Source organism: Alexandromys fortis, unplaced genomic scaffold, assembly GCF_014885135.2.
Source record: "Alexandromys fortis isolate MF-2015 unplaced genomic scaffold, M_Fortis_MF-2015_v1.1 scaffold_220, whole genome shotgun sequence".
Taxonomy (NCBI): Eukaryota; Metazoa; Chordata; class Mammalia; order Rodentia; family Cricetidae; genus Alexandromys; species Alexandromys fortis.
In genome coordinates this window covers 2,066,364-2,092,302 of record NW_026068099.1, presented here as the reverse complement: position 1 = coordinate 2,092,302, position 25,939 = coordinate 2,066,364, and the positions used below count along the sequence as shown (strand labels likewise).

General features: G+C 51.9%; 1 protein-coding gene across 17 annotated transcripts in view; it reads left to right on the top strand.

Moving 5' to 3' along the window:
* The window catches only part of Tns1 (tensin 1), a 217,421-nt gene that overhangs the window by 157,859 nt on the left and 33,623 nt on the right, over nucleotides 1-25,939 (top strand). For 13 of the 17 annotated variants that reach the window (XM_050123778.1, XM_050123776.1, XM_050123777.1 and 10 more), the window contains 2 exons: nucleotides 16,621-18,144; nucleotides 24,063-24,149. In XM_050123778.1, the coding sequence (XP_049979735.1) occupies nucleotides 16,621-18,144; nucleotides 24,063-24,149 (1,611 nt within the window). The remainder of the gene's footprint in view (nucleotides 1-16,620; nucleotides 18,145-24,062; nucleotides 24,150-25,939) is intronic. The other 4 variants (XM_050123779.1, XM_050123781.1, XM_050123785.1 and 1 more) reach the window with 1 other exon arrangement.

The window sequence follows — 25,939 nt, the reverse complement described above, 5'->3', positions numbered from 1 at the left end:
GACTTCTAGCGTTCTCTGACAAGACTCGCTTTCTGGGTAAAGAGGACACCATGTCTTCCACTCCAGACTCCTCGTTCCCTCTTCTCTCCTTTCTTGAAACTGTTTGTGCCCAAAGCCTCTCCCACAGGGACATAGATCTTTTAAGGGCAGAGCTGGATCCCCTCCAGCCCTGCTGGCTCCAACTGGATTCCCCTTGCCTGGTGAGCAGAGGCAAAGCCGGCTGAGGGTGAGGCCCTGACTTCTCACTGTCTAGTTTCCCGTCTTGACAGCTGTCACTGACGCTTATCTGAGGCTTTAGTTGTGTGTTGCTTTGATTGCTGGCGGGGGGGTGGGGGTGGGGAGGTCGGCAGCAAGCTTTCTTTGATGTTGGTTCTGTGCTCTCTACTCCTAGACCAGTGAGGTCAGACTTTGATATGAAAGCAAAGACTTCCTTCAGATCTTTCCTCTCCCTTCCTCCCTCAGAGCCCCCTCTGTCTGAACTAAGGTTGGGAACCTCTGAGTGTCCACAGGTGTTCCTTGTAGGATGCCAGGGTGGGAAGGCCCAGGGCTGGGCCGAGGGGTGGGGGCTGCCTCCTATCCAGGAATGTTCCCTGTGGGGTGGAGGGCTTGGGAGTCAGGGAAGGTCGTTTCACTCATCACAGAAGTGAACTGCCTGGTTTAAAGGGGAATACCGATCATCTGGGTCCATTGCCCCGCCCACACTCACGCATGTCGAAAACTCCACAGACCCTCCGCACAGTTCTCTTGTGCACTGAGCCCCTGGGTTACTCTGCAGACACTCTTCTGTAGAGAACTCCATGGGTCACTCTACAGTCCCCTGTGGTGTGCCGAATGAACCCCTGGACTTCCAGCCCTGTACTCCCCTCTCTCATAGCAGGAGCTGTATTCTTGAGGCACACAGACCCTGCGGCCTCCAGTAGTTCTGTCAGGCTGAGAGTTTGAGACTGACCCACTGACGAAGATGGGTCCTTATGTGGCCGTGGTCTGCCCAGAGGTGTTACACACGAACCTGGCATGCTCATAGCCTCTCCTTGACATTCATGCAATTCCCAGGGAGCCCCTTCCAGGGACTCAGTATTAGCCTGGCCATTGGTGTATAGGTGCTTGGTTCTGAGCTTGTCACGGGGTCCCCTCTGTTGTTATCACTGTTGATGCCTCTGAGCCCTGACTGTGTGCCTCCCTGTCCCCCTTTGGGGCTCCTTTGTCTTGGGGAGCAGAAAGAGCATGTGGACAGGATCATCTTTAGCTCCCTTCGGCTGCTGCATTGGGCAGGCAGTTATGGAGGCCAGTGAGAGACCCCAGCTTAAGCGTGGTCACTTGGCGAATGGATGTAGGTGTTGATTGATTCGCCTTAGCTCCCCAAACTTGTCCATCCTTCTTTCCCTTCTCCTCCACTTTCCCAGGTGAAGATGTTTCTGAGGCATGTCCCTGCTGGGAGCAGTAGGGTGAGGAGAGCCAGGAGGGTCAGATGTCTGTCTGTCCTTTGTTCATCTGGGAGCTGATAGTTGCTTTCCTGCATAATCTTATCCTATTCCCGGGGACCATACTCCCAGACTGGCCCTGCCTGCTGCCTTCCTGGAGTAGATTTGGAGCCCCCCTAGAAGGCTTGCTCTCCACAGCCTGCCCTGCCCCTGTAGCCCTGAACTGTGCTTTAGGTCTTCTGGGCTGGGGGAAGACCGTAGGGCATTCTGGGACCATATTTCTATCATTTCTATCATACACATACATGCAACACACATGTGCTCACACATTCACCCACTCATGCACACACACCTGCATGCACGCTCACACACAGCCTCAGTGCTGCATCCTGCCAGGCAGCAGGCCTTCCTGCCCTCTTTCTTACCACCCCGCCTTCCACTCTCCCTGCACCTTCAGCTACTTGAAACCATGTCTGTCACAGGGTGTGGGGTGCTTCTTCCGGTCCCCACCCCTCTGCCTATGTGTGCTGCCTCTTTCATGATCCCGGGTTCCCCCCTAGAACCGGAAGTTCTAGAGCACCGTTCTTTCCTCGTGCCACTCTGACAACTAAGCCAGCCAAGGTCATGCAGTAAGCAGCGGAACTGGAGTCCAGTTTTTTGGGAACTCAGTTTCCCCTCCCTGAACCTTCCTCTCTCTATTTAGCTCTGGTCTGCCTGCTGTATGCCCATGGCATTTCTTCCAGATACCTCTGGCTACATGTTCCCTGGGTAGCAACCACCTGGTGCTGCACGTGGCACCCCCCACCCTGCTCTGCAGCTTTACTCCAAGGACCTGCTCACAGACCATGTAGAAGCCCTTCTGGAGACACTGGTTTGTTCCCTGTTTCTTTCCTAACCCCACGACTGCCAGAAGACAGGACACACAATCATTTTGTCCCTTAAGAACAAGAGCCATGGGACTGAAGAGATGGCTTAGCTGTCAAAGTGCTTGTCTTGCCAGCATGAAGACCTGAGTTTTATCCCAGCACCTGTGTACAAAGCCGGGTACTACCAGTGATGGGGAGGTGAGCACAGGAGGAGCCCTGGGACTCAATGGCAGGTCCCCTTAGCCTTCTCGGTGAGTTCTAGGTCAGGGAGGGGACCCTGTCTCAAAGGGAAGAGGTAAACAGGGCCTGAAGAAAGACATCTGAGGTGGGCCTCTGACCTCTGTACATGCAGGCATACAAGTACATGCTCACTCTCACTAATTACGTGTGTGCACACAGAGAGAAAGAGAGGGAGAGAGAAGAAGGTGGGGGTCACTAACACGGACCAACAGCCAAGAGCCAGGCCTGGGAAATGCTCTATACCTGCCAGTCAATAGAGAAAAGGGATTAGGATAGAAACAGGAAACCTCTTCTTAAAAGTTGTGGCCATAGCAAGCTGAACTCCCTTCTCCCCAGATGAGGACTCTGCTGAGCCACGGCTGTCCTGGGAGGGTGGAGAAGTCAGTGGATCTGTAGGCAGAAGCTGATTCTCCAGTGAGGTGTGGCCCTCTAGTGTCTCACCAGTTTTGTACTGTTGGATCAGCAGGAAATGCTTAGGGTCCCTGTGTGCTGGGCTCCTAGGACCCTTCGGCCACCTCTCTCTGGGCAAGTGTCCCAGGTCTGGCGTAAGGGATGGCTTCCTTCCGGGAGTCAGTGGCCCCGAGTTGTGATCTTGGCTCTGGCTCTAACCATCTGTGGGGTCCTTTGCTTCCTAGAGTTGGATGGCTGGGATCAGGTGGACCAGCAGCTGAACTCAGGATGTCCCCTGGGCTGACTGTGTTGTGATTCTAGGGAATAGCCTTGGATGGCTGCCCGCGGTGGCAGCAAATCTGGGGACTTGATGAATCCTGGGCACCTAGAAGCAGCCACAAGGTCTCTGGGTCCACCTCCCTGCTTCTAGAGTCTTGGATGCAGGGAACGAACGCTAACTACACAGAAGCCGGAACAGAACTGTACCGAACATCTTCACAGTTTCAGTGACATCACATTCTCCAGGGCTGGGTCATTTCATGAGACTCTTGCCTTTGCTGGACATTCAGTACAATATCTTTTATTAGAGAAGGGGAGGCTAAATTATATATCCTGGAGCGAGCATTCATGTTGTATGTATTGGCCCGGTGAGACAGGGTTGCTGAGACGCTGTGCTCCCAGCTAAATCCTTGCAGATGGTGGATTGGCATAAGCAATGGGGTTAGGTGTACTCTGAGTCTGTGTTATGGAAAGTATGGCTTCCAGACAGTACAAGGTAGTGCACTTCTCATGTGACCTGCTATACAGCCTCCTTTTGAGGGTGACAGGAGCACCTAGGGACAGGGCAGTGGCACAGATAAGCTAGTGAGAGTGGACTGTCCAGGGGGGCTCAGAGGACATCACACACCCTGAGTACCTGTAGGGGTCTCTTGGAGGACCTTGGTTTGTTCTGAGCGACCTAAAGGGCACCATAAAGTCAACTGAGACATGACAACCATGAGAGCTAAGAGCCTCTTCTTTCTGTTACTTAAAGACGAAATGGGAAGATGGTAAAGTCCCATAACAGGAAATGTTTAGATGCCACGAGGACAGACCATCATTGGGCAAGCTTGGTTGTGCCCACAAGGGCATTTTAAAATTCTGATTCCCAAGCCATGGAGCTTTCTGTCTTTTGGGGTGAAGTGGGGATCTCTCTGCCCCTCTTTCCTTACCTTGCTTCCTCTCCTGCTGTGGTGGTTTGAATAGGAATGACCCCTATAGACTCATGTATTTGAATGCTTGGCCCATAGGAAGTGGCACTATTAGGAGGTGTGGCCTTGTTGGAGTGTGTCCCTGGGGGTGGACTTTGAGGTTTTATATATGCAAGTTAGCCTCAGTGTGGCACTGTCTCTTACTGCTGCCTGTGGATCGGATAGACTTTTAAGCTACCTCTCTAGCACCATGTCTGTCTGCATGCCAGCATGCTTCCTGCCGTGACGATCATGAACTAAATCTTTGAACTGTGAGCCTGCTCCAATGAAATGTTTTCCTTTATAAGAGTTGTGGTCTTGGTGTCTCTTCATGGCAATAGAAACCCTAAGACACCCACCTTTCTCTTTTTTTGACATAACCTCTCTATATTGCCCAGGCTAGACTTGAACCTGCTTTAATCCTGTGTTCATCTCACAAGGGAAGACTGTGTCCGCTAGTCAGGGTGTTTAGAGGACTTCCTAGGGACTCCCATAGTCTTCTAGAGGTCGTCAGGTTAGGGTCACAGTTGGCACCTGTTCTTTTCTTTTCTTCTCTTTCTTTCTTTCTTTCTTTCTTTCTTTCCTTCCTTCCTTCCTTCCTTCCTTCCTTCCTTCCTTCCTTCCTTCCTTCCTTCCTTCCTTCCATACAATTGTTATTGAGGTCATCTACTCCTTAGCTCACATATTCACGTTTCATAGTTCAGGAACCCAGGTCAGCAATCTAAAGAATTCTTTACATTCTGAAATCACTTCACACTCTGAAAGACACCAGCCTTTCTCATCTCTTCAAAATCTTTCTTGGAATCCTAATTTCTGTAGAGATCCTACATGTGCTTTCTTTCTTGGTTCAGTCAAGCCAAACTTAAAGGAAGCAGGACCCCCAGGTCACAGTGAATGCGCCATGTGACCCTGCAGATGCGCGTCTAGAAGACCATGCATCTGAGGTTGCGACAATGCGCTAGAAGCCACGGTAGTGACTGTCCTCTATGCCAGTACCCTTCCTGGCTTTCACAGTAAATTGGCACTTGTTCATGTACCTAGTATTTCCACGGTCCTGTCCGTTGGCCACACTGTCTCAGTGGTTATGAACTGACTTCAGAAATTCCCATGGTAATGTATATTAAACAAAAGTAACCCAGCATCTGTAATCCAAGCCCTTAGGAGGTGGAGGCAGGAGGATCAGGAATTCAAGGTCATCTTCTGCTGTGTAGTGAGTTGAAGACCAGCCTGGGCTACGTAAGATCCTTTATCAAAAGATTTAAAACTCTCAAAGAAAAAGTAAAACGTGTATAATTAGCATAGCAAGTGTGTGATCTCATGAAGTTTGGTGCTCAGAACTGGTTTAAGTTAAATTTATTTTAGTAATTCACAAAATACTACAGATGGTGTTCAGATGGGAAGCAAAATCAAACTGGGCTGCTGCTGCTGTTGTGGGCTGAGTGGGGACAGGCGTGTCTGCGGGAGCACCTTAACCCTTTCAGGAGCCTGGGCATTGCTGGTTAGTTCTAGAAGATGCTGTGGAGACAAAGGGCCATTGCAGTAGTCCCTATGGGCTGTGGTCTCCACCAGTTTAGAGTCCAAGATAGAGGAGACTTTTTCTAGTTCCATCTTCCCTCACTATCTTTGGAATCTTTTTTTTTTTTTTTTTTTTTTTTTTGAGATAGGATTTCTCTGTATAACAGTTTTAACTGTCCTGGAATTCGCTTTGTAGACTAGGCTGGCTTCGAACTCTCAGAGATCAGCCTGCCTCTGCCTCCCTAGTGCTGGAATTAAAGGCATGCGCCACCACTGCCTAGCTTGGGTTTTATTTCTAATATGCAAAAACAAACACCAGAGTCTATGAGACTGGCTTCCTGCCTTGCTTGCTCAGCCGAGTCATCAGCGGAGACAGGCAGGGCAGGGGCCCTTTTGCAGAGGCCCCGAGTTTTCTTCCTCCCCTCAAGTTTTTCTTCATAGTCGTCAGAAGCAGCTGGCACTGGGCAGGAGGAAAGAAGCCAGGGTGTGGTGACTGGGGCACAGGGGGACCTAGAGGGGCTGGTGGTCTTCCCCTGGCAGGCTCTCCGTCCTGAGCTGCTTTGGCAGGTTCAAAGTGGCTACAGTCTTTAGCTGTGGAAGCACCTAGGTGTCACAAAGGATTGGGAGCCAAGGGAGAGTAGAGGGGGACTCTTCCAGGGGAGAAGCAAAGCTCCCGCTGGCATGGGAATCGAGTTGGAAGTTTCAGCTGAGATCCAAGTAAGACACAAACAACATGGAAGGACCTGGTGCCCTAGCGGCTGTCCTCTGGTAATTTTGCCTTTTAGGGCAAGCCAAGCTTGTGGTGGGAACTTCCAGGCACCTGCCTGTGTGCTGCTGAGTGGTTGGTCACACATTTGGCTGGCTGACGATGACAGTGGGCATCCTGACCCTCGGAAAAGTGGCCCTGCAGATGGCAATAAACAGCGCTAACAGGAAGGCAGCCTCAGACGCTCCAGTCAGACCCCCACCGGCATTCAGAGCAGCCTTGCTCAGACTGTGTCAAGGTTCCAGGGCCAGAAGCCAAAGCTATTGGGACTTCTGCCCTCCTCTCCTAGTGGCACCCCAGCCCTCTCTGGGACATACGGAGTCTTTTCTTTTTTTCTTCTTCTAAGCCACTGAAATGTCCTGGCTACCACACTTGGCTTGGAGGTGGCATGAATAGGGTTGGGGAGGGGAGGAAACACACACACACACACACACACACACACACACACACACACACACAATCCCTCTCCACCTTACTGCTCAGCAGCTGGAAAATTGTTGTCATCTGCTCTGCCTTCCATTTGCTGGGAGTGGGAAAAATGTGGAAAATTTGGGGAAAGAAATCTCAGTCCCTTGCATAATGCTCTTTTCTCCCAGGGCCTGGTAGCCCTGCCCATCCCTCTGGGCTTGATCTCCTTTGCTCCGGGGTCTTTTCCTTTGTTTGCTGTAGTTTGGAACAGCCCTTGGTTGGGGACTGGGGCTTGGCTGGCCTGGGCTCCGAGGCTGCAGTCAGACTCTGGTGCTGGGGCAGGTTGAGCTGGGGTTGAGGTTGGGGCTGGGTTGGGACTCAGAGCAGGGCTGGAGGGGAAGCCACTGTGATGTCATTCAAGAGCTGCATAGCTGCAGGATAAGTGAAGCCCAGGGGACCCAGCTGGCTGGGATTACAGACAGAGTTTGATCCCACTGGCTTCCTACAAGCCAGAGTGAGCCTGAGCCGAGAGGGGGAGAGAGCGAGCTAGGGAGAGAGGGAGGGAGGGAGTAGTGTGTGTGTGTGTGTGTGTGTGTGTGTGTGTGTGTGTGTGTGTGTGTGTGCAGGGCCAGTCGGCACTGGCTCCTCCCACCCCCTGACAGTCCCAGGGAGCCTGAGGAGGACACTCAGTTTGAGAACTGTAGCCGTAGCCGGACAGGAAATTACTTGAAACTTGAAGCAGAGGGGACAAATCCAAGTGTTCCCACAGCCGCTCTTCTGCTCTGTTCAGAGGGTAAGTGCAGCTAGCTGTGCTGCTGTCCCCTGTGTGTCCCTTGTGTGGGTTTCTGCTGGACCTGGGGTGGGCACCTTCTGCCTGGAGCTCAGTGTCCCTCAGACCTGATACCGGGAGGGTATGAGTCTGTGCAGGGCCACCTCTGAGTGCACTGGGATATCCTTGTGTCAGCCTGGTTTGCTGTCCCCTCCTGGAGGGACTCTCTGGGTCGTGTTATGGCCACAGATTTTGGAGGAAGGATAGCGGGGTGGAGGAGCATGGTGGATCTGAGTTGTCTGGTCTCTCTGGGCAATGGTTCATATTGAGTGGAATTGGGGTGGGTAGAGAGAATGTCATGGGAGTCCACCGTAGGTGGCTTGTGAAAAGGCACTCCCTTATTTTGCAGATGAAACTGTGGGGTCCCCAGGGCTAGTCATAATGCTCCCATTCACGGCTTTCTCCCCATCTTCGTTGGCAGGGCTCTTGGCCACTCTGTTGTTTCTCCAGTCAGGGCTCTCTGAGTGCCCAGGCAGCATCCTGACCTGGCAGAAGACTTGGTAGCTATTTTTACCATCCTGAATGTGTCTGGACTATCTGGTACTTGGATAGGCGAGGGCGGGGAGTGGGTGTGCCAGGCTCTGGTTATAGCACCAGGCTAGGGAGTCAGGCGCTAGGTCTGCAGGGCTTCTTGGGACGGGGACAGGTGAAGTCTGGCCGGGACTTCACATTTGTTCTGTGTGCACAAGCTGATGTGTGGCCAGGGTAGGTCATTTGCCTTCTAGATAGGGTCCCTGCTTGGGAGGGTCTGAAATGAAGGTCACGGTCACCATCTCCCCTCGCCCCAGAGGGCATGGTATGGATCCAGTTAGGATGGTTTGTGGGAACAGCACCTCAGATCCCTCCTAAGGAAGACCCAGGGGACATATCTGTCACTTTCACTGTACTGGACCCTGCATATCATATTGCCTCGAAGTTAATGGCTTCCTACCATAGCTGGGCCATTGTCTCCTCCTCTTCTTCCCGGGTGCCTCTTTCCTAGTCATCTTCACCTTGAACCATCATGGAGTCAGGAGCACTGCACATGGAGTCAGTTTGCCATGTCCTTGACAAGTGACCTTCAGCTCCCCTGAGCCCCCGAGCACCACTTCCAGCCTATAAAGTGGGGGAATGAGTCCCTCTGGTCCTCTCAGCTCCAAGAGATCGAGGGTTTTAAAATGGCTCCTTTTGTGCCCAGTTGTCCTTGAGTCCCTCCAGGCTTCAGTTTAGCTGCCCCCAGTCTAGAAGAGTGGAGCCGGACAGGCGCAGTAGTTTTTCTTGTCTTTCTAGGTTGACTTCCCTGCTTTAGTGACCACAAGTCCAGATGCGCTGTCTCTGGACACTGGATCTCCCACCTCCTCCCACCCCTTTCTTGTGCTTCAGCAGAGGGGACAGCACCCCACCCTTCCTGGACCCATGGACGTGGGTTTGTGTGATGCTGATGAGATTGCTCACACTTGTCCCCCTCTCGTTTGCTTGTTATAAACATTAAGGGTTCTTTCAGATGTATTCTGATTAGGGCGATAAAAAGACAGGGGTCTCTCTTGCCACACCCAGGCTTATTGTCCCCTGACTATAGGAACCTGAGACTCCTAGCTTGTCTGTATTACACCAGTGGACAGCTCTCCATGGACAGCAGACCTACATGCCCTGGGTGTCGCTTGCTGGTGCCTCCTTTTTTTCCTATTTACGAGGCTGTGTCCCCTCTGTGGTTCCCTTTAGAGGTTGGGTGTGGCCTTTCAACCTCTCATTCTGCTAATCTTCAGGCCCCAGAGGATGCTCATCACCCTGTAGAAATTCTCAGAGTTCTCTACAGCTTGAGCTGACATCCTCTTAGATAGCTATAGATGAGAAGTGACCCCAGGTAGAAGCCAGACTGGCCACTGAGCCCAAGAGTTCCCTATAACACAGACAAGCCTTCTCAGGAGCTCCTGGAGTTTCTGGGCCATTGGCAATGTTTCTTCTTGGCCTTGTCTGTCCTCCTGTAGGTTAGTTAAAGCATTAGGGTGCTCTGGGCAGGAAGTTTCTAAGTTCCCCAAAGGTTTGCATGTTGTCAGTGTGCTTTCCTCCTGGAGCTTGGATTCTTCACACTAGTCCTGAGTGCTGGACATCCCAGGACCAACACCCTAACTTTCAGATGAACATGTCTTTTAAATTTTTTTTTGAAATTTATGTGCATTGATATTTTGCCTGCAGGTACATCTGTACGAGGATGTTGGAGTTACAGACAGTTGTGAGCTGCCATGTAAGTGCTGGGAATTGAATTTAGTCGTCTGGAAGAGTAGCCAGTGCTCTTAACCACGGAGCCATCACTCCAGCCCCTAGATGAACTTGTCTTAACTTGGGGCCTATAGAAGGGCTTTAAAGTGCTTGTTTATTGGCTTATAGGCAAAATGCATGCACATTAAAAAAATTTCTAGAGAGGCTGGAGAGATGGCTCTGTGGTTAAGAGCACTGACTGCCCTTCCCGAGGACTCGGGTTCAATTCCTAGCCTCCACATGACAGCTCACAACTGTCTGTAACTCCAAGGTCTGACACCCTCACACAGACGTATGTGCAGGTGAAACACCAGTGCACATAAAATAAGAATAAATAATTTAAAAATATTCTAGAATTTCATCAGATACTCTCAAGATGTCCTTGGCCTAGCAAAGTTATTGCCCCCTGGCCTGTAGTGTGAGTAGGTAGATCCGTGGACTAGGCTCTGCCCAAGTCAGGTTCCACGGACTTGGCCTATGCTGTGAAGTAGGAGGAATCCCGCTTTGCGGATATTTTTGCTGTAGTACTATTAAGGAGGATCTTTTGGAGATGCCTTAGGGTCCACCTAGAACCCCTGATTGTCAACTGTGTTATATGGAGAAGTCTCTCAGGGAATGGCAGGATTATCACAAGCTTTTGGGGCTTCTTAAATGTAAGGCAAGTGGATTATGGGGATACCTAATATGTGCAGGTTGTATTCTCCATGGAGATATCCTATAGGGTTACAGTGAAGTCCAAAGAGGCTCCATCCTGATAGACCATGTGCCTGGTGCTTTCTGAGCACTAAGGCTAGAGCGAGAGAGAAGCAATATGCCTTTCTTTGGGAAACACTCAAATTCTTGAAAAAGACAGGCACAATTGTCAATAATGGTCATGCAGTGTGTGATGGATTCACAGGGCAGATGAGTTCCAGCGGCAGTGCGAAGGGCCCATCCTATGGGAGACTCCAAAGGAGTTGCCACTGGGTATAAAGGAGGAGGCAGGGGTTTTTGCCAATGGGGTCGGGACAAGGCAGGGCCTTTAGGAGGAGGAACGGCGTGTACTGCATGCCAGAGAGAAAAGCACAGAAATAGCCTAGTACGAATAGAGTGGAGGCTGTGTGGGGTGTTGAGGGCAGCAAAGAAGAGGCTTCAAAAGGCAGGCAGGGCCAGATGATAAAAAGATCTGGTGTGTCCATCAGGAGGGTTGGGCTTTCCCCTCGGGTAAGGGGAGCGGTTGGAAAACGGAAAGCAGAGGATTGAGAGCGGGGAGCACAGCCTGCTTGGGTGTGCCAGGCCTTGAAGGCTGCCACTCAGCAAACCTTTGAGTAAGCATCCAGACCCTCGCATGCATCTTGGAGGCTGCTCCAAAGTGGCTTAAGTAGTTGATGCAAGCTGACTAGGCCATTTTAAGGTGGGAGCTGTTTTTCTAAGTGAAGGGTGTGCCTGGTGTGGGGGATGGGGGCATGTTTTCCCTCTGTGTCCTCCTCAGAACCACGTCTCTGTGGCCCTCTGAGGATTAGAGGCCTGTACTATCACACTGTGCCTCTAGTATTACTTTTAAGGAGCACAGACGTTCCACTCACACTTTACCTCCAAACTGCCAGGGTCCAGGGTGCCTCTTCCACTTGGCCCTGCACTGATTTCTGGGTGGTCATCGCTGCTCTGGGTAATGTATTCCAATAGATTGTTATTTGTTTGGCTCCAAAGGACTTTTTATCACTCAGGGCCCATTCTGAAGCCCTTCATAAATCATCCACTCTTCCATACGCACCTGCTGGCTGCTCAGGTTTTCTTCTCCGGGAGTCCTCCTTATGAAGGAGCTAGCCTTCTCAGAGCTAGCCAGGCCAGCATCGCATCCTCCCCATGGCTGGGCTGTCTGTCCTGATGTCTCAACAAGCAGCATCTCTCTGTTCCACATTCAGATCCAAATCTTAGATCCCAGAGCTACAAATAGCATGTTTACAGTGCTGAGGCTCAGCCCCAGCTCTGGCCTCCCAGTGAGAATCCTTCAGATGGGCCCTGGGATCTGCCTTCTTAACAATTCCTGGAAGAGTCCAGAGCATCAGAATTAAAAAAAAAAACAAAAAACAAAAAAACAACAACAAACACTTTGCCAAGACTGGTTTAACTTCTACTCCTTTTCTCCTCTTCGGTGTGTCAGATGGGCTTGCCCTGCCCCATCTGTGTCCTGACCTATGGTGGTGCTGTTGTTGGGGCCTGGCATACCTCTGCACAGGGTGCTGCTGGGAGGGGGCCCCAGTGTGTGGATCCACATCCAAGTCAGCTGGGGATTTTCCTTAGATCTTTCCAAAACCATGACTCGTCCATCTGGATTCCTGCCCTGGTGGAGCAAGGGCCCCTTGGTGCATGCAACCAAACACAGCACCCTGAGCTGAGTCCATCTCCCAGTGGCTGCTAGAATGAGCAGATAGTCAGGGAAAGTGAGTGGGGCCCTGATTCCACCGTGGACTTGTCATTTCCCGAAAAGATGGACAGCATGCAGTCTGTGACAGAAGAGGACACCCAGCCAGCCTGCACTGGTTCTGGGGGCTTGCTGCCCAGGATCGATGACAATCTGGATATCTGGTATTGTTGATCTTTCTATTCTGTCGTCACCTGGCCAGGACCCATGACCCCTCCCAGCCAGACCCTTCTTCTGTGCCAGACCTCTCTGTGCCATGACCTCCTTCCTTTTTCAGGGGGCTTTACTTGAGATGCTTGTGTTGGCTGCTGGGCCTTGGATTCCAAGGTGACTCCTCAGCTTGTAAGCCTTGGATCCCCCTCTCCACCCCCAGCCCCCCCAGGTCCTTCTCTTCTCGCTGTCACTTTATCCCACTTCTACCCTCTGGTGTCTGCCTTTCTCTTTTACCCTTCCTGCTTTGATGGATTGAAACCAGCCTTGTGTTCCGGCTTCTTGTGGTCCCGCTAAATTGGACTTAATGTGCCTGTGGTGGGGGAGAGGGAGCCAGAGAGTGTGTGTCCTGGCATAGGGGGCTGGAGGCACTGACCTGGGTGTCCCTCAGAGGAGGAGGGTAAGCCTGCTCCACTGGTCGGGTTTTGCTCACTGGGCCATCAGTTGAAGTCCTGCTGGGGCTGGGCCAGGCCTGTTTGCCCTTGATTTTGCCCTTGTTAGGTAGAGGGCCGCTCAGTGAAGGTGCTGTGGTAGCTCAGAGGGCGGGACCCCAGTGGCCTGCGCTTGGCAGCCAGGAGCAACTAGCCCCCCTCCTAGGGGACAGCAAGATGTGTTTGCTTTTGTGTTTCACAAGCAGTGTTTAATTAAATAATTTACACCTCTTCGATTTTCTTTAGTGGCTTGGCAGTTGATATTCCGGACGTTGCCGAGAACAATAGCCCACGCGAGATACGTTACATGGCCGAACAAGTTTAATATTGACATTTTCAAAATCAATGCCGAGCGAGGACTGGCTAAGAGGGGAAAGGAAGAGCTGGGAGGGGCCAGGAGGTCAGGTGCTGAGAATCACCCTGCATGCTCCTGCCTGCCTTGGGGAATGCTCTTCTTTTACAAACTCCTGGGTGGATTCTGGGATGGTTTTGGGTGTTCTCAGATCCGATCAGCACTACTGGCTCTCATGGCTGCTGTGGCTGAGTGATGGAGCTTCAGAGCAGACCCAGAGGAGCCGGGTTAGAGCCTATAGAGGAACCCTGGCCTTAGGCGTACAATGGCATCTGTTCTGTTGCCTGTGTGGAGGGTCTGCAAGCTGCCTACGCTCAGAGGAGGGAAGGCAACTCTCCCTGCCCTCCGGCCCAAGAGACCCACTCTCCAGAGAGCACTTCACAAATCTCTGGATGGCAGCTCTTGGTTTTGGGTACTTGTCCCCTCTGGAAGGAGCTAGTAAACAGGGAGTCTGTTCTCAGGGAGACAGGGCCAGAGGAAAGCCTCCTCTATCCTATACTTTAGTCCTCTGGGAAATAAGGGCAAGCAAGACAGAGAGGCAGCCACGCGGGGCCCACCTTAGTCCTTAGCAGTCTGGTGCAGGGTAGGCTGATGGCACACTCAGGCCACAGGCCTGGGAGCCTGGGCTGTCAGACACAACAGGCAGCTGTGTCACTTAGGGCTGGTTGCTTGTGTAGATCCTAGAGCCTTGGTGGAAACTGAGGCCAGAGTTGTAGCTCCGTGGCCCTGGGGAGCAGGTGTTGAAGTTTGGAATGTATTGTCTGGCCAGCATCTCTGAGAGCTCTGAGTGTCGTGTGGTGGCCTGTGGCGTGTGGGCCCTTGTGCACAGGAGCATGGCTGGAGGCATTCCTGTTTTGTGGTCATATGGTCACTTGTTTCTGGCTATAATCTTCTGTGTGAGGGTTTGTTTTCACTGGCTCATTTTGGGCCTGAGGGATAATTTTTGGGCACGGCAAGATCATTTGTACTTTTTGAAGTGTTTGTGGCTTTAAGTTTAAATATTTATTTTGGATTATTCCTGCCTTTTGTGTGTTTATTCTCTCTCTCTCTCTCTCTCTCTCTCTCTCTCTCTCTCTCTCTCTCTCTGTCTTCAAAGTAAATTAGTCCTCACTGAAAGCTTTCACAGATTCCACACATTTGAAAATGGATTCCTTTGCCTTTCTGTACCTCTGTTTCTCCATCTTTCCTGGGAGCCTCGCCCTCCCTGAGTAGCAAGCCTTGCAACGCTGCATGTGTGCAGTGCCTAGTAACACTAGTAACATGTCTGGTACACGGAGACGGCTTCTGAAGTCTAGCAGTCTGCACTCTAGTGACTGGTGTTTGGACATGTAAACAGATCCCACTTTCTTACTGTTTCTCTCTCCCCTCTGCGAGCCCTCGGTGTGGACACATCTTGGTGTGTCTGACTGACTGTTCTCTATGGCATGTGCGTTTCTCATGGCTCTTGTGTCTGGCTTTGTGTATGACTGAGGGGTCCTGGCTGGAGGTGGGACAGCCTTTGGGAAGTGCCTTTTCTCCTGATACCTAGGGTCTGGATTAGGAGAGGAGGTATGTGGGGGTGGGGCAGGGGTAGGAGGGCTGAAACTGGGCTGCTGTCTCCTTAGGGTGTGAAGTCATTGAACTGCCTGGGCAGGGGCGGGGCAGCCCTTGTTTCTGAGTCAGCCCTCTGGCCCCAAGCCACTCAGTGCTCACTTTTTCCTTTCAGAGAAAGTGTTGCTCTTGGGGGCTTCTCCAGAGCTGTCTGCAGACAAAAGGACACCACTCAGACTTCATACCTAAGATGCTTCTACTACTGCTCTGGCCTGGCCCTAGCACCCCACTACCCCATACTCTCCCTTACCCTACTCTGTAGTTTGGCATGGGTACTGCTGGAGCACCGAAGTCCAACCTTCCCATTCTGGGATCTGCAGTCATCTGAGTGTTTATTTTGGGGAGCCTCCTGCAGCCCCACCTTGCCTCTCCCTCCCTTCTTTAGAGGCCTATATGTTCTGAGTTAAGCCTGCTGGTCACGGACTATGGGTCCACAAGGATGGACCATTGCTCTGGGAGAAATGTGGAGAAACTTCTGGAAATGTGAGTGGGAGGGAAGAATGGCATTGTTTGGACTGTTCTGGAAAATTCTTTGTATTGAGCTATATACCACACTGTGGAAGGCTAGGGCTGGTTTGCCTTTAACTTTGACTCCGGCCTCTTTGCCCAGTCCAGCACTGAGCATGCGTGGATCCTGCCCAGTGCCCTTCCACTCCCTGAAATCTCCAGATCCCCTCTATGAAGGGAATGATTGTATGTATTTATACCCCTGCCATCCTCTGGGACTCTCTTTGGCTCTCCTGCTTGAAGGTTGTCTTTAGGTCTCCGTACTTAAACCTTCTGTGTGCTTGTGTTTGAGGTAATGCCTCTTCTGGCCCTGCTGCCTCTAACCCAGGGCAGGACTCCTAGGACTGGAAAGCAGAAGAAGCTTCCTGAAGTGGGTACTGTAGGGGCTGAGTAGACTCAGGATGTCCCCTTTCAGAATTAATGATGTTCATGGTAACAGAAGTCATGGCTCCCAGTGGGTGATGTCTTATTGTGATACCGCTATAGGGTGTTGGCTCATTCGGTTGGAAGGGTCTTGAGTTCAGTGGATAGGGGTTGTCTTCTATGATTCAACATGATTTAGTTACTGTCTTCATTTTATTTTATTATTATTATTATTATTATTGTGTGTGTGTGTGTGTGTGTGTGTGTGTGTGTGTACACAGAGGCCAGAGTAAAGACTGAGTGTCTCTTCCTCCCCAGTCTTTTTCTACCTTACTATTTGAAAAAGGTCTTTCATTGTACCTGTACTTGTTGGTTCAGTTTGTCTAACCTGGTTGACCCAAGGATTTCTTTGTCTATGTTTTTATTTTTGTTTTTTCTCATGTGAGTGCTTGAGGATTGAACGCAGCTCCTCATTCTTGTTCAGCAAGTGCCTTCCCCATTGAGCCATCTCCCTCATCTCTTGCCCTCATATTAAAAAGGACGTTGCTGAGGCCCGTGGAATAACTTGTGCTGCTCTGGGTTGGAAGCTGTGATGTTCCACAGCTGGACACTGGCCTGGGCCAGTCCGCACTGTCTTACGCTGTACCTCACTTGAAGCTGAGTGCAACATTGAGGGCACTTCCCCAAAGCCTTGGTTAGGGGGCTGGCGTATTTCCCCTTTGCCATTCTCAGGGTAGCGAGGAGAGATTTGGGGCTCAGTGGAAGGGAGCCTTTAGCTCTTTTGGGGGGGACTATCACTAATGAGTGTGACTGCCTTTTGCTGACATGTGTTGCCTGCTGTCCCCTTTGTCGTCCTTGCAGAAGTGGTGGGTCACACTCAAGGGCCACTGGATGGGAGTCTGTATGCCAAAGTGAAGAAGAAGGATTCCCTGAATGGCAGCTCAGGGCCTGTCACTACTGCACGGCCTGCCTTGTCAGCCACTCCCAACCATGTGGAACACACACTGTCTGTGAGCAGCGACTCTGGCAACTCCACAGCCTCCACCAAGACAGACAAGACCGATGAGCCTGTTTCTGGGGCTGCCACTGCCCCTGCTTCTCTGAGTCCTCAGGAGAAGAAGGAGCTCGATCGCCTGCTAAGCGGCTTTGGTGTAGATAGAGAGAAGCAAGGTGCCATGTACCGGGCTCAGCAACTCAGGTCCCACCCAGCTGGGGGCCCAACTGTGTCCTCCCCTGGCCGCCACATCGTCCCAGCCCAGGTTCACGTCAACGGTGGGGCTCTGGCATCTGAGCGGGAGACGGACATTCTGGATGATGAGCTGCCCGTTCAGGATGGGCAGAGTGGGGGCAGCATGGGCACACTGTCCTCCCTGGATGGGGTCACCAACACCAGCGAAGGTGGATACCCAGAGACTCTGTCCCCACTGACCAATGGTCTGGACAAGTCCTATTCCACAGAACCCATGCTCAATGGTGGAGGCTACCCCTATGAGTCTGCCAACCGGATGGTACCCCACAGCAGTCACTCGGCCCCCATTCGGCCCTCCTACTCAGCTCAGGAGGGATTAGCTGGCTACCAACGTGAGGGACCCCACCCAGCCTGGTCACAAGTGACCAGTGCCCACTGTGGCTATGACCCCAGTGGTCTGTTCCGATCCCAGTCCTTTCCAGATGTGGAGCCCCAGCTACCCCAAGCTCCAGCCCGTGGGGGCAGCAGCCGAGAGGCTGTGCAGAGGGGCCTGAATTCTTGGCAACAGCAGCAGCCTCACCCACCTCCCCGACAGCAGGAGAGATCCCCCTTACAGAGTCTTGCCAGCAGCAAGCCTAGCCCCCAGCTGTCAGCAGAAACCCCTATACCTACTCTCCCAGAGTTCCCGAGGGCAGCCTCCCAGCAGGAGATTGAGCAGTCCATTGAAGCCCTTAATATGCTGATGCTGGACTTGGAGCCGACTTCAATGGCTGCCCCTCTTCATAAGTCCCAGAGTGTCCCTGGGGCCTGGCCAGGGACTTCCCCACTTGCTTCCCAGCCCCTCTTGGGCTCTTCCCGCCAGTCCCACCCACTGACCCAGTCCCGATCTGGCTATATCCCTAGCGGGTCTTCCCTGGGAGCCCCGGAGCTGGTCTCTTCTGGCAGGTCTTATTCACCTTACGATTATCAGCTGCGTCCAGCTGGATCCAACCAGAGTTTCCATCCAAAAAGTCCAGCCTCTTCTGCCTTCCTTCCAAGCCCCCATAGTTCTGCGGGGCCTCAAGAGCACCCAACCTCTCTCCCTGGTCTCGTCACTCAGCCTCAACTCCCACCAAAGGAAACTACTTCAGACCCCTCCCGAACTCCAGAGGAAGAACCACTGAACCTGGAAGGGCTGGTAGCTCACCGGGTAGCAGGTAACAAACAGCCTTGGAGACATGAGACCTGGAAAACCTCTCCCCATTTCCCCATCCCCTCCCCTGTTTGGTCTCTGTGGTCTATTCGGGGAGAGGTGGGCACAGCATAGGTTAGAGCCTTTGGCAGTATTTTTTTTTTTTAGCCTGGGGAGGTCTTGGGAATGTTCCCACAGCCATCCCTTCTGTATAGATCATTTATAAAGCCAGGCATTGGAACTCAAAGGTAGTATCTATCCATGCCTGCCCTCAGGGAGTCTGCAGTTTTATCAGGAAATAAGTACATAGATGGTTCTAACAGAGGATAAATTGTGCAGAAACAGAGCAGAACCAAGGTCCCAGTATGAAGCTTACCAACTAAGTCAATCAGGGACGGCCTCCTGGAGGCAGTGACTTAGAGGATAGATGCTTTAAGCAGAGAGGAGACTCTGCAGCTGCTAAAATGTTCACTGTCCTCACAGTTCAGGGCCTCGGGACGGTGGAAAAGGCTAGAGGAGGATTTTAGATGCTATTTAGATGTTATTTCATTCTGAGCTCACCCCAGAAGGCTCGCGAGAGTACCCTGAAACAAACAGTGGGTGTCTGATGTTCACCCTGATGGGGACTTCAAGAGTCTCGTCTTTGTGAGGCTAAGATCGTCCTAGCTCAGCTGTTCTGCTCTTGCTTAGACCCACTCTGTGTGGGTGGCAAGAGAGGGAGAGAGAGAGAGAGAGAGAGAGAGAGAGAGAGAGAGAGAGAGAGAGAGAGAGAGAGATCACAGAGGAATCTTCTGGGAGGACAGGCCAAGAAAGAGCCAGGGCCAGGGACACTGTTGGGAGGGACAAGCATGGGATACCACAACCCACAGCCCCAGTTTGCGATGCTTCCCTCGGCAGCCAAAGATTTCCCATCTGGGAAATCCTGCACCTGACAAAATGGTTTCCCTAGTTGTGAGATGAAGCCCAGATAGGTGTGGCCCAGGGACTGTGGTAATGAGGTGATGAGTCTTGTGCCCAGTCGCTCTGCTGACAGGGTGGGGTATCTTGGGGAGAAGAGGAAGCCAGGCAGCTGGCTCTGCCCTCTGCTCCTTTCCCTAAATTTAGGGGCAGCTGAGTCACCATGCCAGCTGCAAGGCAGGAGGAGACGCCCTCCCTGGAAAGGATGGATGTAGGTTTGGGGAAGCATCCAGCTGACCATTGGCTCTCGGGTTGGGCCCAAGGCTGGGTATGGGGGTGGGGAGACTCTGCTCCTGAACTTCAGAGCAGAGACTCACCACCCTTGGTTCTAATTTCTATCAGCTGGTAGTGGGCCATAGTAGAAGTATTTATACCATAAGAAGTGACCGTTGGCCAGGTGGTGGTGGCACATGCCTTTAATCTGAGCACTTGGGAGGCATAGTCTGGTCTACAGAGGAGCTCCAGGACAGCCTGTTACACAGAGAAACCCTGTCTCAAAAAACAAAAAACAAAAACAAAATGTTCGTGTTGGGGCCTCAGCTCCCAGGAGGGCTGCTCCTTCCAGACTGCTGCCTCTGCTTTACCTGAGCCTCAAGGTCCCGGACCTGTAGCTCTGTGACTCTGGCAAAATACAGTGTGGAGGTCCAGATGGAGCACCTGACTGTGGCCACACTCTTGCTCACTCTATCGGCTGGAACGGTCCCCTATCAGTTTTACTTCGGAAAGAGGAAGGGCCCCCCAAGTTCCTCTGCTGTCTCGTTCTCCCAATGTTTTATTGAGTGGTGGCAGGGTGCTGAAGGACTGTGACACCCCAGTGTAATGGTGAGCTGATCCCAGGAACTTCTAGACGGATGGAGCAAGATAAATTTTCTTCCCCTTCTGGAACCCTGCCCTATAGCTTGCTAATGGTCTAGGAGGAGGGTCTTCTTGGAGTGGGTCTCCAATCAGGCTCTCTCCTCCCAGCTTCCAAAGGTTTCACTGTCAACTTCTGTATTCTGTAGCCGCTCAGGTGTTGGCTGCCACAGAGTCACGGGGAGGAATAAGAATATCGTTGGCACCAAGTCTCTTGTTCCCTTACCTTGTTACCAGTCTCCATCAACTACAAGTAACTCAGCCAGGAAATAAGATGAGCTGCAGAGGGGACAGTTGTATCTGGTCACCAGGCCTATAAAGTTCCCCCTTTGGCCCATGCCCTGTCAGGAACAGAATTTCCTGATCTGGAAGGCTCTGCTTTCACAGTATCCTTAGCATCCTTGTTGTGGCTCTTCATTGCTTATGCAGGGCAAGGCACAGGAAGATCCAGTGCATAGAGCATTCTGGGAGCCAGGAGGAGCAACTTCCAGCGCTGTTGCTCTCTGCTTATTTTCCATTCTGTTGCAGGAAGCTGGAGCGTTAAGAAGCTCAGATCTCAGGGAGAGGCTCCCTTGACCTTGTGCCTTCCCTCGTTTACTCTCCTGATTTTCGTTTTCCTCCGTGGCTGGTCTCTGCGCCCCAGTACTGTGTCCTAATTCATTCCATTTGGACCCCCCCCCCCCCGTCTTGTTTCAGTGTTAAGCTCTGAGAATGTAGTGGCATGTAGGTTTTTTGACTACAGACCTATAGTACAAGCAAAATGAAGATAGACATCTGCTGTCACCATGGTCATCTAATATTGGGTTGGAAGCTCCTGCCAGGTCAGTAAGACGAGAACAGGAAATAAGAGCCTGAGGATCTCCTGCTACTGATTCTGTGATTGGTTGGATCTATACCTGATGCTTCTAGAGGTGGAGATTTCAGTCCTTACTAGAAGATAGATGCACATCTTATCCCTAAGGAGTCAGGCTCAGGAGAGAGCTAGAATCTTAGGATGCAGTTATTTGTAATAAGAGCGGTGGAAGCAATCCCATGAGGGAGAATTGGAGTCGTTACTGTCTATAGATGTTGGGAGGTGGCGGTTAGTGGCCTGCCGTGTACAATTCAGTTGTAGTTGAATACAGCTTTGAAAAAGCGAGGTTCCTGGGTAGAGTGGCTTCTCAGGAGGGCATACAGCTTGTTTGCAGAATGGCGGGTGGCTTTGGAGCAGAAAAGGCAGCTGTCACCCTGTCGCAGGATGGTCTTAAATTTCAGACCGAGATGATTGGATGTGCTGAGTGACATAAGAAATCATTAGTGATTTAGTCTGGACAATGCAGGGGTAGAGTGGTATTTCTGGAGGCATGTCTGGTGGGTCCCAGCAGGAAGGCAGAGAAGCAGGAGTAACTTTGACCTGGAAGATACTCTGTGCTCACTAGTGATGGAGCGCTGGACTGGAGTACTGACCTCAGTCATGGAAGAGACTAGGTGATGCCATGGGTACTAAGGGGACAGAACCATGCACTTACAAGGACCAGTGGGGAGGGGGATGTTCAAGATGGTCTAAGGCAGTGGCTCTCAGCCTGTGGGTCATGACTCCTTTGGGTGTGGAACAACCCTTTCACAGGGGTTGAATATCAGATGTCCTGCATATCAGGTATTGACAGTAAAATTCATAACAGTAGCAAGATTACAGTTATGAAGTAGCAATGAAGAAATTTTGTGGTTGGGGGACCATGAGGGAGGGACTGCTTTAAATGATCGCAGCATTAGGAAGGCTTTGTGAACAGAAGCGTGTAGCCCCCTTAACAGGTTGAGGGTGAGGCGGCTGGCATGTTAGGAGATGAGGACGCAGGGCTCTGCTGTCGCGATGGGGACACTCCAGGTATAGAGGTGTATGATTGGAAAACCTGTGGATTCTAGAATCTTCTCTCACAGGTGGAGGTTAATGTATGCTGTGAACTTGGAGGGAGTCTGTGGTATAGGCGCGGAGAAGAGAGAGAGCTCAGGAAAATGACCACAGGGGAGACAAAGGCATAGCGGGGTCTTAGCGTGAGTGTTGAGGGTGGTGGCGGGAGCCCAGTGCAGTGCTCCATGCAGAGTTGAGATGGGAAAGGAGTCGAAGGAGAAAGGGTGGAATCATGGGTGGGGATGGTTGGGGGAGAAACCCGTCCGGCTGGCCAATGAGGTAGACTGGAGATTTTCAAAGGCATATTTTCAGTTGAGTGCTGGTGACAGAAGCCAGACACTGAGCGACTGTGGAGGACGTGGAAGAGGAGTGAGGACAGCTTGCCAGCTTCTCTCTGGAGTGGTTTAGGATAAAGGGGGCAGCATGGTTGTTGAGGTGGGGAACATTGGAAACTGGAATGGTGAGCGCCATGGGCGTGATTTTAGGTAGAGATGAGAGGGACCGAAGGTGGAAGGAGGAGAAGGAAGAGAGAGGAGGGAAAGAAAGTGATGGGCAGAAAAGGAGCCCGGGAACCTGGTGACCATTCAGGCTCATCTAAGAGCTCAGATACTTCTTCACAAAAGTGAGGAGGCTGGAGAAAAATAAAGTGAAATCCTGGCATTAAGCTTCAGGGTTTGGACTCAGAAACAGGTTTGATAGTTCATTCTGCATACAGGATTGAGGTCAAGGCCCATTAAGTTTATCATTCAACACGAGCATTAATCTGGGCTGTTTGGTAGTCCAGGATCTGGGAAAATGTCGACGACTAATAAAGCCTTTACTCTTATGACAGAATTGGCCACTAAACTTTTATAATATTTTAAGTGGAAGGTTAAATGCTTTAGAAGTAAAGCAGAGATGTGCCAGGGGGAAGTGGAAGATGAATGGGTGCTTGGCATGGTCAGGAAAGCCGTCCCTAGGCAGGGAGGGACCACGTTATGGGGAGCAGTCTGTGTGCGAAGCGCCTGAGGCAGGAGCGTGCTTGGCGTGGCTGGAGCACAGTGACCCACACGAGCTCTAAGAGGTAATGGGAACGGAGCCAGCTTGAATTTGGGCTGGCAGGTGATCCGAAGAACTTAGAGTTTTGGTGTTTGTGTTCTGAGAAGCCTTCGAAAGGATTTGGTCCAAATGGTGACATCACCTGGCTTCCCAGAGTATCTGGATGGCCGAGATGGGAGGAGGGAGGTCCTTTCGGAGGCTGATGCTGCGTTATCGATCGGCATGGAAGTGCGGAGATGGAGGAAAATGGCTGACTATTTAGAACATTTGGCCAGGAGGATTTCCAGATCAGCTAGATGTGGAGAGTAAGAGGAAAAGAAAAGGACAAAGACGGGTCCTTGTCGCAAAGACTGAGTAGCAGAGGTGTTCCTGGATGCCATGAGAGCTTGGGAGGGGCTGACTGAGAGGGAGTTCAGTGTAAGATGCTCAGGAGGCTTCTGTGAGGGTCAGGATTCTAACAGCCACTAACAGATTCTAACTAAGGGGAGAGGGTTGAGTTTAACAAGGCTGGGAGCAATGAAGCACGTGCTGGCCAGATAAGCAGTCCACGGGAAGTACCAACCTCTGGCGCAGGCCCTGAGATATAAAGGTAGCTTGCTAATCAGCAAGGTGAGGACAGAGAAATACAGCAAGGCCTTCTACAGCGCTCTGGAGGTTTATCCCAAGGCCTCTACTCATGGTACCCAGCGGCTTTGGGCAACAACTAAAAGAATGAGGGGCTCCAGGGGGAGAGGATAATGTGATTGAATTACCACGGGGCTAAGGAATGCCAGGGGCGCGACCTTAGGTCTCAGATTCAGAAGGGAATGGGTGACCTAGAGAGAAAGGGAGGTTCTTGGATGGCCTAGGATGACTTTCACGGTGAAGTGCTGGCTAACAGGGACCGATGACTCTAGGTTCCAGGCTGCTACTGGACTTAGGAAGGAAAACCACCTGCCCTTCCGAGGAGCAGAGATCCTGGACCACCCTGTCTTTCCATCTCCCTCCCTCCCCACTCCCCTCCAATGTGTAGCCCTATCCTGGAGTCAGAACAATGACTAACCCTGATTTTTTTTCTTTGTTTTTGTTCTGTTTCATGTTGTTTAATGCCTCGCCCCCTGCATTCTCCATGTGTTCTGTGTCCCCCTGTCCCCCGTGGCATTGGTGGGGTGCTTACTATGCCTGGTGCCTCCCCTTCCTGCCGGCTCCCCTGGGGTGTGGGTGGACAGCGTACAATGCCAGACTGCAGGGCCTGAGGCAGAGTGGCACCTTTCAACCCTCTCCTCTCCACCGGCTCCGATCCGCTTCTGTCTCTGGTGGGTTCCTCTGATTCTCCTTCCTTGTGGCTGTGGACCCTTGCTTCAGCTTCCAGCTTCCCTCTGATCCTTTCTGCCCATGAGATTCTGCCCAAACCTTCCTCACCTTCCTTTCTCTCCTGCCTTCCCTACTCTCCTATAAGGCGGCTCTTCTTTTCCTTCCTTTCTTCCTCATCCTCCTCCCTCTCCTGCTTTCCCTTTCTCCTCCCTTAGCCCCATCCCCACCCCATTTCCGCTTGGCTGAAGACCTGATGCTTTTATTTGGCTTTGTCTGCTGGGCACAAGGTCGGAAGTAATTAGAGGAACTTTCAGAGTGCCCGGTGGAGATGTTGGTCTTTCCAGTGAGGTGCCCAATCACTTATTCTTAGTCACCCCAGGTGGGATGGTTTGCACTTCAGGGCCAAGACTCAGAACTGTGTTTTTCCCTGGGACCACCACATGTCAGACAGGAAGAGGTGGCCCCATCCTTGCCTCACTCCTCTCGTGCTGGGACCCTTGGCCTCATCTTGCCTGAGCCCGCATGGTGCCTCCACTGTTCAGAACCCACATTCTCAGTCCCCAAAACCCGCTGTGTCTATGTGGCATGGTGCTACAACCTGCCACAGGTGTGCTAGTCCTCCATCATGCCCCTGTTAGTCTAGACCCTGCCAGTAGTGTCCCAGCCTCTGTGACATGCGGGCTGCTAGGCTTTCATCCTTTGTCTGCTCACTCCTGCCTGGAGGAGTAACAGGGAGGAGACCATGCACCCAGCCTTCTCCAATGTCACAGCCCTAAGCAGCTCCAGGCAAAGGCATCTTCAAATCCTGAGGGCATGCCGTGTCTGTTGCTTTATGGACCATTCTGCTGCAGCCCCCTGATACTCGGAAGATGGCTCTGACAGGTGTCCTTCCCTCTCTTTTCTCTCCCCTCTGCCTTTTTCTTGGCCCAGCAGTGGGGGAAAGTAGTGTTAAACTGGGCCCAGGGTCCTGTTCAGGTTATGGGACAATGGTCCTGTCCTGGGGGGAGCTGGCATGGCTTGCCCTGGAGCTTCTAGTGTGATCGCATGTGGCTTTCTAGTGCCCTGGCCCAGCAGGTGGCTTCCATCCTGGATCCCCTTACTTCTGGAGCCCTGGGCATGAAGCTGGACACCCTGTCCTACCACCTGGAGCTGAGGAATCCAGTCTTTTGGAAATCGGAAGGCTGGAAAGAAGAGTTGGGTCTGTGGGGGTGGGGGCCACCAGTATCTGGGTCTGTGGGAGAGGTCTGTGTTGATGCCTGTAGTGACACTGTGTGACTTTGGGTATTTATCTGGGTGACTCTGAAGAGTGGGTGTGTTTGTATGAATGTGTACACACACACACACATACCCATATACATTTATCTATCTCTATATAAAGATATGTATATGCACATGCATGCTATTAGCTTTGGGACCCATAGAGCACTTTGGGCCGAGAACAGTGTTGTCCTGGGGGCAGTGAGGGTGGGGCCGACTCAACACGGTTCCTGGGTGTATGTGGCAGCTGTCAGGCTGTGGTGACCACCTGTTTTCATAAGGTTCTGGGGAAGATCAGGTGCCAGTCAGCCCCAGGTGAAATAGCCCTGAGGGGCCGACCCAGGACTGGCTACGGAGCATTATGGGTTGAAAGGCCACTTTCTTACCCTCAGAGTATGCCACTTCTCAGTACGCAGCAGCCTGCTGGGGAGAACCTTCCAGAAACATTAATGGCTTCCTCTGGCCCTGTGGGCCTAAGACACACACTCTCTCTGTTTCTGTCTGTCTGTCTATCTGTCTGTCTGTCTGTCTGTCT